The sequence below is a fragment of the Mobula hypostoma genome, chromosome 22 (genome assembly GCF_963921235.1).
Source record: "Mobula hypostoma chromosome 22, sMobHyp1.1, whole genome shotgun sequence".
NCBI classification, from domain to species: Eukaryota; Metazoa; Chordata; class Chondrichthyes; order Myliobatiformes; family Myliobatidae; genus Mobula; species Mobula hypostoma.
In genome coordinates, this window is record NC_086118.1 from 48,758,515 (window position 1) to 48,771,931 (window position 13,417).

At 39.4% G+C, this 13,417-nt stretch overlaps 1 protein-coding gene across 1 annotated transcript in view; it reads left to right on the plus strand.

Annotated features, from left to right (window-relative positions):
- rnf213a (ring finger protein 213a) overlaps positions 1-13,417 on the plus strand; it is a 211,417-nt gene that overhangs the window by 94,018 nt on the left and 103,982 nt on the right. The window contains exons 30-31 of the mRNA XM_063030522.1: positions 8,765-8,860; positions 11,745-11,863. Coding sequence (XP_062886592.1) covers positions 8,765-8,860; positions 11,745-11,863 — 215 coding nt within the window. The remainder of the gene's footprint in view (positions 1-8,764; positions 8,861-11,744; positions 11,864-13,417) is intronic.

The window sequence follows — 13,417 nt, forward strand, 5'->3', positions numbered from 1 at the left end:
GAAATGCCTTTTTTGCTGCCGCCATTACTGTGTGATCCAGAATCTCTGGAGGAGAAGGCCCTGAATCCTCAGCTTTGCTTATTGCTCAGCAGCTGGGACGGGGTCAAAGCGCTGGCAGAGATGGTGCTCGCTGTTGAAGGGCTGGTCGGAGGCTCGAAGTTTTCGGACGGACTCAGAGTCAGCTGTGGTCAGGTGCTTCCAATGCATCGACGGTTGTTGATGCCTGGAGGTTAATGGCAGAGAAAGTTTCTCCCTTCTGCTGCCTGCTATCAGGGACTATCGGGAGTCAATCGGAACTTTGAGACTTTTTTTTTTACCTTTTTTATCAAATTATGGTAGTGCTTTGCACTGGTGTAACTATACGTTATAATTATGTGGTCTTGTCAGTGTTGGTCTTTGGTTTGTCTTGTTTTTTTTGTGATATCACTCTGGAGGAACATTGTATCATTTCTTAATGCATGCATGCATTTCTAAATGACAATAAACGAGGACTGATCTAACCTAATTCACAAAAACCCCATAAATATTTTTAGCTTCACGAAGAGCAATAGCAAGGGGTTCTAGTATTAAATTAAATAACAAAGGACTTAGAATCGGAAGATTGACATAGGATCGGAAGGTGCAGAATCTTTATGGGTTGAGCTAAGAAATTGCAAGGGTAAAAGGACCCTGATGGCAGTTATATACAGGCCTCCAAACAGCTGCAGTGATGTGGACTACAAATTACAACAGGAAATAGAAAAGGCTTCTCAGAAGGGCAGTGTTATGATAATTGTGGGGGATTTTAACATGCGAGTGGATTGGGAAAATCAGGTCGGCACTGGATCTCAAGAGAGAGAATTTGTAGAATGTCTGCGAGATGGCTTTTTAGAACAGCTTGTTGTTGAACCCACTAAGCTGTACTGGATTGGGTATTGTGTAATGAACCGGAGGTGATTCTAGAGAGATTGAGGTGAAGGAACCCTTAGGAGGCAGTGATCATAACATGATTGAGTTCACTGTGAAATTTGAAAAAGAGAAGCCGAAATCCGATGTGTCGGTATTTCAGTGGAGTAAGGAAATTACAGTGGCATGAGAGAGGAACTGGCCAAAGTTGACTGGAAAGGGACACTAGCGGGAAGGACGGCAGAGCAGCAGTGGTTGGAGTTTATGCAAGAAGTGAGGAAGGTGCAAGACAGATATATTCCAAAAAAGAAGGAATTTTCGAATGGAAAAAGGATGCAACCATGGCTGACAAGAAAAGTCAAAGCCAAAGTTAAAGCAAAGGAGAGGGCATACAAGGAAGCAAAAATTAGTGGGAAGACAGAGGATTGGGAAGTTTTTAAAAGCTTACAAAAGGAAACTAAGAAGGTCATTAAGAGGGAAAAGATGAACTATGAAAGGAAGCTAGCAAATAATATCAAAGAGGATACTAAAAGCTTTTTCAAGTATATAAAGAGTAAAAGGCAGGTGAGAGTAGATTTAGGACCGATAGAAAATGATGCTGGAGAAATTGTAATGGGAAATAAGGAGATGGCGGAGGAACTGAACGAGTATTTTGCATCAGTCTTCACTGAGGAAGACATCAGCTGTATACTGGAAACTCAAATGCGGCAGGGAAGAGAAGTGTGCACAGTCACAATTATGACAGAGAAAGTACTCAGGAAGCTGAATAGTCTGAGGGTAGATAAATCTCCCGGACCAGATGGAATGCACCCTCGTGTTCTGAAGGAAGTAGCTGTGGAGATTGCGGAGGCATTAGCAATGATCTTTCAAAAGTCAATAGATTCTGGCATGGTTCCAGAGGACTGGAAGATTGCAAATGTCACTCTGCTAATTAAGGGGGCAAGGAAGCAAAAAGGAAATGATAGACATCGGTGGTTGGGAAGTTGTTGGAGTCGATTGTCAAGGATGAGGTTACGGAGTACCTGGAGGCATATGACAAGATAGGCAGAACTCAGCGTGGTTTCCTTAAAAGAAAATCCTGCCTGACAAACCTATTACAATTTTTTGAGGAAATTACAAGTAGGCTAGACAAGGGAGATGCAGTGGATGTTGTATATTTGGATTTTCAGAAGGCCTTTGACAAGGTGCCACACATGAGGCTGCTTAGTAAGATAAGAGCCCACGGAATTATGAGAAAGTTACATACGTGGATAGGGCGTTGGCTGATTGGCAGGAAACGGAGAGTGGGAATAAAAGGATCGTTTTCTGGTTGGCTGCCGGTTACCAGAGGTGTTCCACAGGGGTCCGTGTTGGGGCCGCTTCTTTTTACGTTGTGCATCAACGATTTGGATTATGGAATAGATGGCTTTGTGGCTAAGTTTGCTGATGATACAAAGATAGGTGGAGGGGCCGGTAGGGCTGACGAAACAGATAGTCCACAGAGAGACTTGGATAGATTGGAAGAATGGGCAAAGAAGTGGCAAATGAAATACAATGTTGGAAAGTGTATGGTTATGCACTTTGGCAGAAAAAATAAACAGGCAGACTATTATTTAAATGGGGAGAGAATTCAAAGTTCTGGGGTGCAATGGGACTTGGGAGTCCTCGTGCAGGATACCCTTAAGGTTAACCTCCAGACTGAGTCGGTGGTGACTAAGGCAAATGCAATGTTGGCATTCATTTCTAGAGGGATAGAGTATAGGAGCAGGGATGTGATGTTGAGGCTCCATAAGGTGCTGTTAAGACCTCACTTGGAGTACTGTGGGTATTTTTGGGCTCCTTATTTAAGAAAGGATGTGCTGACGTTGGAGAGGGTACAGAGAAGATTCACTAGAATGATTCTGGGAATGAGAGGGTTAACATATGAGGAACATTTGTCCGCTCTTGGACTGTATTCCTTGGAGTTTAGAAGAATGAGTGGGGACCTCATAGAAACATTTCGAATGTTGAAAGGCATGGGCAGAGTGGATGTAACAAGGTTGTTTCCCATGATGGGGGAGTCTAGCATGAGAGAGCATTACTTAAGGATTGAAGGGCACCCATTCAGAACAGAGATGCGAAGAAATTTTTTTAGCCAGAGGGTGGTGAGTCTATGGAATTTGTTGCCACGGGCAGCAGTGGAGGCCAAGTCATTGGGTGTATTTAAGGCAGAGATTGATAGGTATCTGAGTAGCCAGGGCATTAAAGGTTATGGTGAGAAGGCGGAGGAGAGGGTCTAAATGGGAGAATAGATCAGCTCATGATAAAATGGTGGAGCAGACTCGATGGGCCGAATGGCCTACTTCTGCTCCTTTGTCTTATGGACTTAATGGGCAACCTTGTCTTGTCCCCCATGAAAGCTGGAAAGAAAGGGGATCTACAGTTATTAGTCATAACAGTAGCAATATGAGTTTTGTATATCATTCTAATCCAATTATTAAAATTAACACCAAAGTCAAATTTCTCTAAAACATTAAGTAAATATTTCCATTCAACTCGATCAAATGCTTTTTCGGCATCCAAAGAAACATGCATTGTGGAGTTTTAAAAGAGGACGAATATATAATGTTAAATAATCTCTGAACCTTTGAAAAAGAATAATGACCCTTTATAAAGCCTGTTTGATCTTTAAAAATAATTTTACCCAAAACATTCTCCAACCATTATCTTTGACAGAATCTTAGCATTGATATTCAATAATGAAATAGGTCTATATGAGGCACAATCAGTAGGATCTTTATCCTTTTTAAGAATTAAAGAAATAGAAGCATCAAAAAGTAGAGGGTAAATCACCTTTGACAAAAGAATCCTTAAACATTTCCAACATACATGGAGAAAGCAATTTTCCAAATTTTTTATAAAATTCTACAGTATAGCCATCAAGTCCAGGGGTCTTACCAGATGGCATTGGAAAAAATGGCTGTATGAATTTCAGCTTCAGTAATTTGGACATCGAGTTTTTTGATTCTCAACAGAAATTTGAGGAAAAATAATCTTTCGTAAGAAGGCATTCATTTTAGAAGAATCTACTGGACATTGAGATTTATAAAGTTCAGTATAAAAATCTTGAAAAATCTTATTAATTTCTTTGTGTTCCCAAGCCAGGGTACCATCTTTCCTACGGATTTTCAAAATTTGCCTTTTGGCTCTGGCCGTTTATAATTGAGATGCAAGCAGTTTGTTATTTTTATCTCCCAACATATAAAATTGGCTCTTTAGCTTAAGCAAGTAGCCTTCAATAGGATGAGTTAATAATAGATTATATTGTGATTGAAGTTCCACCCTTTGTTTAAATAAATCAATATTAGGGGAGATTGTATAAATATTATCTAAGTCTTTAATTTGTTTTGAAATCTATCTAATTCTACTTTAGTCTGTTTTTTAAGCTTAGCTGAATAAGAAATGATCTGACCACATAAAAATGTTTAAAATGTATCCCATATGATTAATTTAGGCGTACCCCCATATCATTAAAAAGAAAAAAATCTTTTATCTGGGTTTCAATAAAGCTGACAAAATCAGAGTTCTGTAATAATGTCTGAGACATGCGCCATGGTGGGCGGGCAAGAATGACATCATCAAATTCGAAAGACAAACTCAGATGCGCATGATCAGATATAGCAATAGCGTCGTATTCACAATTCTTAACACCAGGCAATAAGTGAGGATCAATTATAATATTTTTTATAAATGTGGAAAAAAAAGAATATTCTCTATTATCAGGATATAAATATCTCCATAATTCAATCAATCTAAAATCGGTAAAAAAAAAGAGTTAATAAGTGACGTGGAGCGATTTGGAAGTCGCTGATTGGTTGAGCTCTTGTCAATCAAAGGATTTAAACAACAGTTAAAGTCCACACCTATTATCAGCGTATATTCATTTAAATCATGCAGTAAAGCAAATACCTTTTTTAAAAAAAGGATCATCTAAGTTAGGACCGTACAAATTGACCAAAACAACTTTTCGGTTACAGATTATTTCTTTAACAATTAGAAATCTACCATTAGAATCTGGCTCAATATCCTCTTGAGTAAATATATTGGATTTAATAAAGATGGACACCCCCTTAGTTTTACTCTGAGAAGTGGAGTGAAATTGCAAACCCCTCCACCATCCAAAAAATCTATTTAGATCTCCCGCCCTGATCTGTGTCTCTTGGGCAAAAATTCTATCAGGTTGGAATCGGTTAATAATTTAAAAAGTCTTTTTTCGTTTGATAGGATGATTCCAACCACGTACATTCCAACTTATTACATTATTCCATTTAAAACCATACTATAATTTTATTCTCCTTTACACATGCGCAGAGCACATACCAATAGGGATGATCAAAAATGGTAGCAATGAAGAATACAAGCACGTAGGAAACACTCATGCTCCGAAACCACCCAATGGGGAAAAATCCCCTAACTCTAACCCCCCCCCCCCATAGCCGGAAAAAAAGCAGGCACCCTATGATAGAATATGAAGCCAGGGACTGCTCTGTCTGTACAGAAAAAAATTTAAAAGACACTCTCTCCCTCCCCCTAGTTTTAAAAATCGAAACCCACTGACCTTGTAACAGGAGCAACAAAGTCTCAGCAAAGGAAAGTGTTTACATTCCAGCATTTACAAACTATTCCATGTTCATATTTAATCTTTTTTTAAACAAAAAGAACCAAAATGGACTGTATTGGACTATATTCCTTGGAGTTTAGAAGAATGAGGGGAGACCTCATCGAAACATTTCGAATGTTGAAAGGCATGGACAGAGTGGATGTGGCAAAGTTGTTTCCCATGATGGGGAGTCTAGTACGAGAGGGCACGACTTAAGGATTGAAGGGCGCCCATTCAGAACAGAAATGCGAAGAAATTTTTTTAGTCAGAGGGTGGTGAATCTATGGAATTTGTTGCCACGGCAGCAGTGGAGGCCAAGTCATTGGGTGTATTTAAGGCAGAGATTGGTAGGTATCTGAGTAGCCAGGGCATCAAAGGTTATGGTGAGAAGGCGGGGGAGTGGGTCTAAATAGGAAAATGGATCAGCTCATGATAAAATGGCGGAGCAGACTCGATGGGCCGAATGGCCTACTTCTGCTCCTTTGTCTTATGGTCTTATGGAAATAATGTTCTCTTAAAAAGAAAAACCAGTGCCATTTTAAATTTAACAAAATCCCTAAAAAACTATTACACTATAATAAAGCAAAAGCATATTAACCCACTAAATTTTCAAAAATACCAACTAGTAATATTGTATAAGTAATTGAACCCTCCCCTAAATATATATATAAAAATAGCCCCATTGGTAGGAAAAACCATCAATTAATTAAGAAAGAAACAAAAAAAATCAACCCAGATATAAGGTTAAAGGAACAAGTCCCTTTATCATCTTTTTCTCAGTCGAATGTCCGAATAACCATTTAAACAGTCACACTTGAACCATAGATCTTCTTTCCAAAAAAAACTGATATGCAATGATGAACAAATCCCCTTATCTTCTTTTAATGGTGTTTCAATGAAATGTCCAAGTAATCATCATAAATCTTCTTTCCGAAATGCCAATAATATACAGATAACCAAGCAGCCTTCCAAGACAGTTCATTCAGCAGCTGCAGCAGGTAGAGTTTGAACAAACACCAGTGCAACTTTAGGATCAAAAAATGTACGAGGAGGAGAATTAGGAGGAAAAACTTCAATTCTTGTTGGGTAACGCAAGGAAGGGAACAGTTTCTTATCGTGTGCCTGTTTCATTACCAGAGCAAGTTTTGATCTTTGTTCCATTACCTCCTTCGGATAATCCTCATAAAAACAGAGCTCAGATTCCTTAAATCTAAAAACTCTGTTTTCTTGCGTGTTGCATTATTTGATCTTTTATTTTAAAGTGATTAAAACAAACCAAAACAGACCTTGGTTTATTTGGATCTTTAGATTTCGAGGTAAAACTCTGTGAGCTCTTTCTATAGTAGGCGGCTGTGATAATATGGTAGGAAATAAGGTATGAAAAAGCTTACCAAAGTAAGCAGTTAAGTCTCCATCTTTGACTCCTTCTTGCAGCCCAACAATTCGTATATTCCTTCGGCGAGACCTAGTTTCCAGGTCTATAATCTTATTTTGATACCTTTCCAAACGAGTTGTAGTTTCAAACAGTTTTTGCTTAGTTATCTTCAATTCCTCTTCATGTGTAATAACTTGAGTTTCCAGGTCTTTAAGTTTTCCCAGAAATGACTTCATTTCATTACTATTATCTTCCAGTTGGTCTTTAATTGACTCATTCTGATCTTTAATTGAATTCAGTGTCTGAACCATATCTTCAGCCCATGGTGGCATTTCATCAGATCTTTCCTTTCCCATTACCTTTATAACCATATAACAATTACGGCACGGAAACAGGCCATCTCGGCCCTTCTAGTCTGTGCCGAACTCTTACTCTCACCTAGTCCCACCGACCTGCACTCAACCCATAACCCTCCATTCCTTTCCTGTCCATATGTCTATCCAATTTATCTTTAAACGACAACATCGAACCTGCCTCAACCACTTCTGCTGGAAGCTCGTTCCACACAGCTACCACTCTCTGAGTAAAGAAGTTCCCTTTATCACTAGGTTCAGACAAGTTCTTCCCACTCCTCGTAGACATAGACATATTGTTCCCCTTCAAGAATCAGCAAATAAAAATTTTAAATTCGAATGTTGAAGTAGGGGGAAAGGAATAAAACTGAGAGCAGCACAAAAACTGCTGCTACTCCATTTACAGACAGGCACAGTCTCCCCATCACTGACTTTCATGATGTGAAATTTGTTTTATTTCCACAGTGCAGTCCAAAGACATAAAATTACTATAAATTACGAAAATATACAGAGTGTATAAATAGGAATATCGAGACACAAAAAAAGGAATAAGGGAAAGAAAGGTATTGATCTTCATCAAAGTTGCTGGTGAATGCAGCAGGCCAGGCAGCATCTATAGGAAGAGGCGCAGTCGACGTTTCAGGCCGAGACCTGGCCTGCTGCGTTCACCAGCAACTTTGATGTGTGTTGCTTGAATTTCCAGCATCTGCAGAATTCCTGTTGTTTATTGATCTTCATGTAGGGTTTTAACCCGAAACATCGACAATTCATTTTCTCCTTCAGATGCTCCTTCTTCCAGCAGATTCTTCGATACTCCAAAGGAATAATGAGACATTGTTCATGGTTTATGCACCATGCAGAAATCTGATGGCGGAGGAGAAGGAGCTGTTTCTGAATCAGTGAATGTGGGTCATTAGACTCTCATACCTCCTCCGCAATGGTAATAATGAGAAGAGGCATATTCCAGAGGATCCGTATTGATGGATGCAGCCTCCTTGAGGCGCTACCTCTTGAAGCTGTGCTGTGATGGAGCTAAATTTTAAACCTGGTTTCAGTACTTTCTTGTTTAGATGCAATTTCTTTATTTGAGCAACATCAAGAAAGGAACTTGAATGTCAGAGTATCCTGAAAACAAATAAAACAAAAAAGCTCTGGACAGATGTAGCACCTCAGACAACACAGATTCTCTTTCCACAGTCACTACATGATCTATTGAATGTATCCAGGGTTTTTTGATTTTATTTTGGATTTTCTTAAGATAATTTGTTGTAAGCAAATGCTAATTATTGTATCAAAATATCTTCTAAGAAGTTTGAAATAAATTGAAATGTTTTGATGGCTCCTCACCACCATAAAGACTCACAATGCGAAGTTCTAATCGTTGTTTTCTTTCTCATACTGGTGAGAAGTGTAACCAGAATAATAAATGAATTAATCAGAATTTAATCTAATAAGGCAATATTAATTTTTACTCACTATTCAAACATAAACAAGTGCTGGTCAGTTAAATGTCTGTAAATATTTTATTTCTAGGCACTGTATTGATTCCAGCCATGGAAACATAATCTTGCTCATACAAATGGATTTTGAAAACAATTCGCAAAGTGCAAATTTGATTGCTTCTGCAAAGTGAGTACTAGTCTATGTTTTATCTTTACATCAATTATATATTGTTTTTCTTTCAATTTGATTAAAAATTAAGCCTAATCATGAGGTCTTCTGTCTTCCAGCATAGTTACTTTTACTGCAAACAAGTCAGTGTGGTTTGCCGTCTTGTAAACATACTTTGCATCCTTTAAAGAATACTGTCAAGGAATAATAAATTAAAAGAACTATCTGTTGTAATTCACAGAGATGGGAAGGGTTGAAACATAAAGAAAGCTGAATTGGAAGTTTTGAGAGACCAGAAGTCAATATTGATTGGCAAGGGAGGAGTGACGGATGAGGGACTGGGTATTACATTGTCTACAGAGAGCTGTTTGGATGAACAGGAGGTTATAGCAGGTGTGAGGTGGGAAGACAGCCAGGAGAGCCATTTAGTAGAGCGTCACTGTCTAAAGTCTCTCCAAAGTTTTGTGACCTGTAAACATACAAGTGACCTGTACCTTGGTCATCTCTGAGGCTGAAGTACGCAGGTGTTTCCAACGAGTAGACAGTCGGAAGGCTGTGAGACCAGACGGCATCCCAGGGCGGGTACTCAGATTGTGTGCGGCACAACTGGCAGGTTTTTTAATCTCTCCCTCTCCTAGTGTAGAGTGCCCTCCTGCTTCAAAACATCCACTATTGTTCCTGTATCTAAAAAGACCAAGGTAACATGTCTGAACAACTGGCGTCCTGTCGTAGTCACCTTAATAATAAGCAAATGCTTTGAGAGGCTGATCAAGGACTACATTCCTTGTATTGGACTGTATTCCTTGGAGTTTAGAAGAATGAGGGGCGACCTCATAGAAACATTTCGAATGTTAAAAGGCATGGACAGAGTGGATGTGGCAAAGTTGTTTCCCATGATGGGGGAGTCTAGTATGAGAGGGCATGACTTAAGGATTGAAGGGCGCCCTTTCAGAACAGAAATGTGAAGAAATTTTTTTAGTCAGAGGGTGGTGAATCTATGGAATTTGTTGCCACGAGCAGCAGTGGAGGCCAAGTCATTGGGTGTATTTAAGGCAGAAATTGATAGGTATCTGAGTAGCCAGGGCAACAAAGGTTATGGTGAGAAGGCGGGGGAGTGGGACTAAATAGGAGAATGGATCAGCTCATGATAAAATGGTGGAGCAGACTCAATGGGCCGAATGGCCTACTTCTGCTCCTTTGTCTTACGGTCTTCTGGTCTACATCTGCTGCATGCTGCCACCCACACTGGACCTCCTACAATTCGCCTACAAACACAATCGACTGGCAGATGACGCAATAGCCACAGCTCTACACACCATCCTTGCACATCTGGAGAAGAAGGATGCTTATGTGAGAATGCTGTTCTTGGACTACAGTTCAGCATTCAACACTGTAATTCCCCCAGGCTTGACAAGAAGCTCGAGACCTTGGCCTTCATCCTGCATGTGTAGCTGGATCCTGGACTTCCTGTCAGATTGCCTACAGGTGGTTAAGAGTGGGCTCCCTCAACTCTGACCCTCAACACAGGTGCCCCTCAGGGCTGTGCCCTAAGGCCCCTCTTTTACTCTCTCTATATAGCCATAACTGTGTCACCACCCACAGCTCCAATCTGCTAATTGAATCTTCTGACCACTCTACACTGATTGGCCTAATCTCAAATAATAATGAGGCAGCCTTCAGAGAAGAAGAAGACATCACCCTGCCACAGTGGTGTCAAGAAAACAACTTATCCCTCAATGTCGCAAAAACAAAGGAGCTGGTTGTGGACTACAGGAGGAATGGACTGACATCAATGGATCTGGGGTTGAGAGGGTGAACAGCTTTAAGTTCCTTGACATACACATCACCGAGGATCTCACGTGGTCTGTACATATCAGCTGTGTGGTGAAAAAAGCACAACAGCACCTCTTTCACCTCGGACGGTTGAAAAAGTTTGGTATGAGCCTCCATACCCCAAGAACTTTCTACTGGGGCACAACTGAGAGCATCCTGACTGGCTGTACCACTGCCTGGTATGGGAACTGTACTTCCCTCAATCACAGGACTCTTCAGAGAATGGTGTGGACAGCCCAGCGCAACTGTGGATGTGAACTTCCCACTGTTCAGGCCAAGGCCTGAACACACTTTTTAAGGGGCCAAAAGATCAATGGAGATCTGAGTCACCCCAACCACAAACTGTTCCAGCTACTACCATCCAGGAAACGGTACTGCAGCATAAAAGCCAGGACAAACTGGCTCCAGGTCAGCTTCTTCCACCAGGCCATCAGGCAGATTAATTAATGCTGATACAATTGCAGTTCTGTTATTGACTGTCCTGTTGTACCTACTATTTGTTACAAATTACTATAAATTGCACATTTAGATGGAGATGTAAAGATTTTTACTCCTCATGTATATGAAAGATGTAAGTCAATTCAATTTCAATTCCAATTCCAATTTAATACCTCCACTTGGATGCCAGAAGTATAGATACTGATTTCAGCTGGCAGTAACAGTGAGATCAGTGAGCATAAATCATCAAAACAGGTTAAAAATTCACCCTTATTGTAGTTTTCAAAATGCTTGTTGGCTTCAACCTGAGAAGATAATGCTTAACTATATTGTTATGCTAAACAAGGAAACAACTTGCAATGTCAAGTTCTACTGAATCACACTCCTGATAAACTGGTGAAGTTTGCAAGAGATGCTGAGAGAACCTGCAAAAATGAGTGAAAGGCAACTTTGTACAATTGTAATTTTGTAGAGACATAAAAATAAAAGCTTTTCATCCAGGTTGATTCTGATAGTTATTTGTGATCTTGATGCTGAAGTTCATGACTTGGCTATGTTTCACATCTTGGGAAGAAGGAAAACTGTTCAAGTTGTCTTTAGTACTCTGCTACAATTTCTGTTCTTTGTGTAGGTATTCCACTTTAAATGAAGTTAACAAGTTCAAAGGTAACAACAGAACAGTCATCGTATATTTCCTCACTAAACTGCCAAGAATACAAGGTGGATCAGCATACACAGGATTTCATGGAGGTACAAGAACAGTATTTCAAAGCAGTTCGATTATTTTTCTTTCTACTTCAAGTTAGAATTTAATGCAGAGCTAGCTCTGCTGAGTCTAGAGCGGACTTGCATGAGACAATACACAAGTCAACAGTAATTGATGACACTAGTAATTTTATTTGGGGCATTTATTTCATCAAGATTTGAAATATGATTTGTGTAAATTTTTAGATCTTAGAAGCCATTCATCACGTTACTGTGAATCCTGCCACATTCCACCAGTGAGAATTTGTTACTGGCAAATTTGAAAAAAAAAATGTATCTTTAGTGACCAAACCCTCAAGGGTTCAAAGAGAAATTGTTCTCTGAATCAACAAATAATATTCAGAGCGTGTGCATGCTCTTGAACACTCAGTCTCCTCTTGTGCTCTCTCATTTTTGACTATACCTTCTCCATTTATTTAATAAAAATAGGATTTACACATAACTTTTCCAACTCTGGAGGTTTCAGAGGCATGGTTATAAAAATTGTCACAGGATCTTCATGCTATTTTTATTTTTAATTTTGAGTTGTGGAGGAGTGGTTCCCAGGTACTAATACCTTCAACCTATCACTGGAGTTTTTGCTTTGATGGATTTTGATAGGAGCAGTAACACACTTTTGCCCCCTCAATCCATGGGATGGTTGATCAGTGACCATGTTTCATTTATTCACCTTTCATCTCACCACTCCCACATCCCTTAAAACTATTCCCTTTCAAAAATCTATCCATCATTTTGTCTTTATGGATCTGCCAAACCCTGAACATAAAACATTTTCTTAATTTTTTTTCTGAAAGGGCTGATTCTAAATTCTGGAGCTCCATATACTTTTTTGTTGACTCAAATGAGTGTTTCTGTCTTCAGGCAGCAAGTTCCAGCTCTCTAAACCCCCCTTTGTTTGAGAAAATAGCACTTGAGTTTCCACTAATCCTTGCACCAATTTCTTAATGTGCTCCTAACTAATGATATCTTTGCCTGGGAGTCTCCAAGTATCACAGAAGGACATATGATCATCATATAGGAAAACAGTGAACAAATTTTTGCAAGTGAACAAAAAGTTTTTTGAAAGTTTGTAGTTCTAGTTTTTCACAACTACTAAGTTTTGATAATGTGTGTAAGGACCAAGAAAACTATTATGAACTCAGAGTCGCAAACACGAGGAAATCTGCAGATGCTGGAATTTCAAGCAACACACATAAAAGTTGCTGGTAAACACAGCAGGCCAGGCAGCATCTCTAGAAAGAGGTATAGTCTCGGCCTGAAACGTCGACTGTACCTCTTCCTAGAGATGCTGCCTGGCCTGCTGCATTCACCAGCAACTTTTATATGAACTTAGAGTGGTTCCTTTGAAAATATAAATAGTGAAGAGTGATTTAGTGATTTTTGTGCCTTCTATGTTAAACCTATGTAATAATTAATCAACAGAAAATCTTGGAAACACTTAGCAGCTTAGGCTTCATATGTGGAAGAAAGGTAGAATTAATATTTCTGTTCAAACATCCTTTCAGCTATTTCTGATAAATGATGTTAAACCTGAATTGT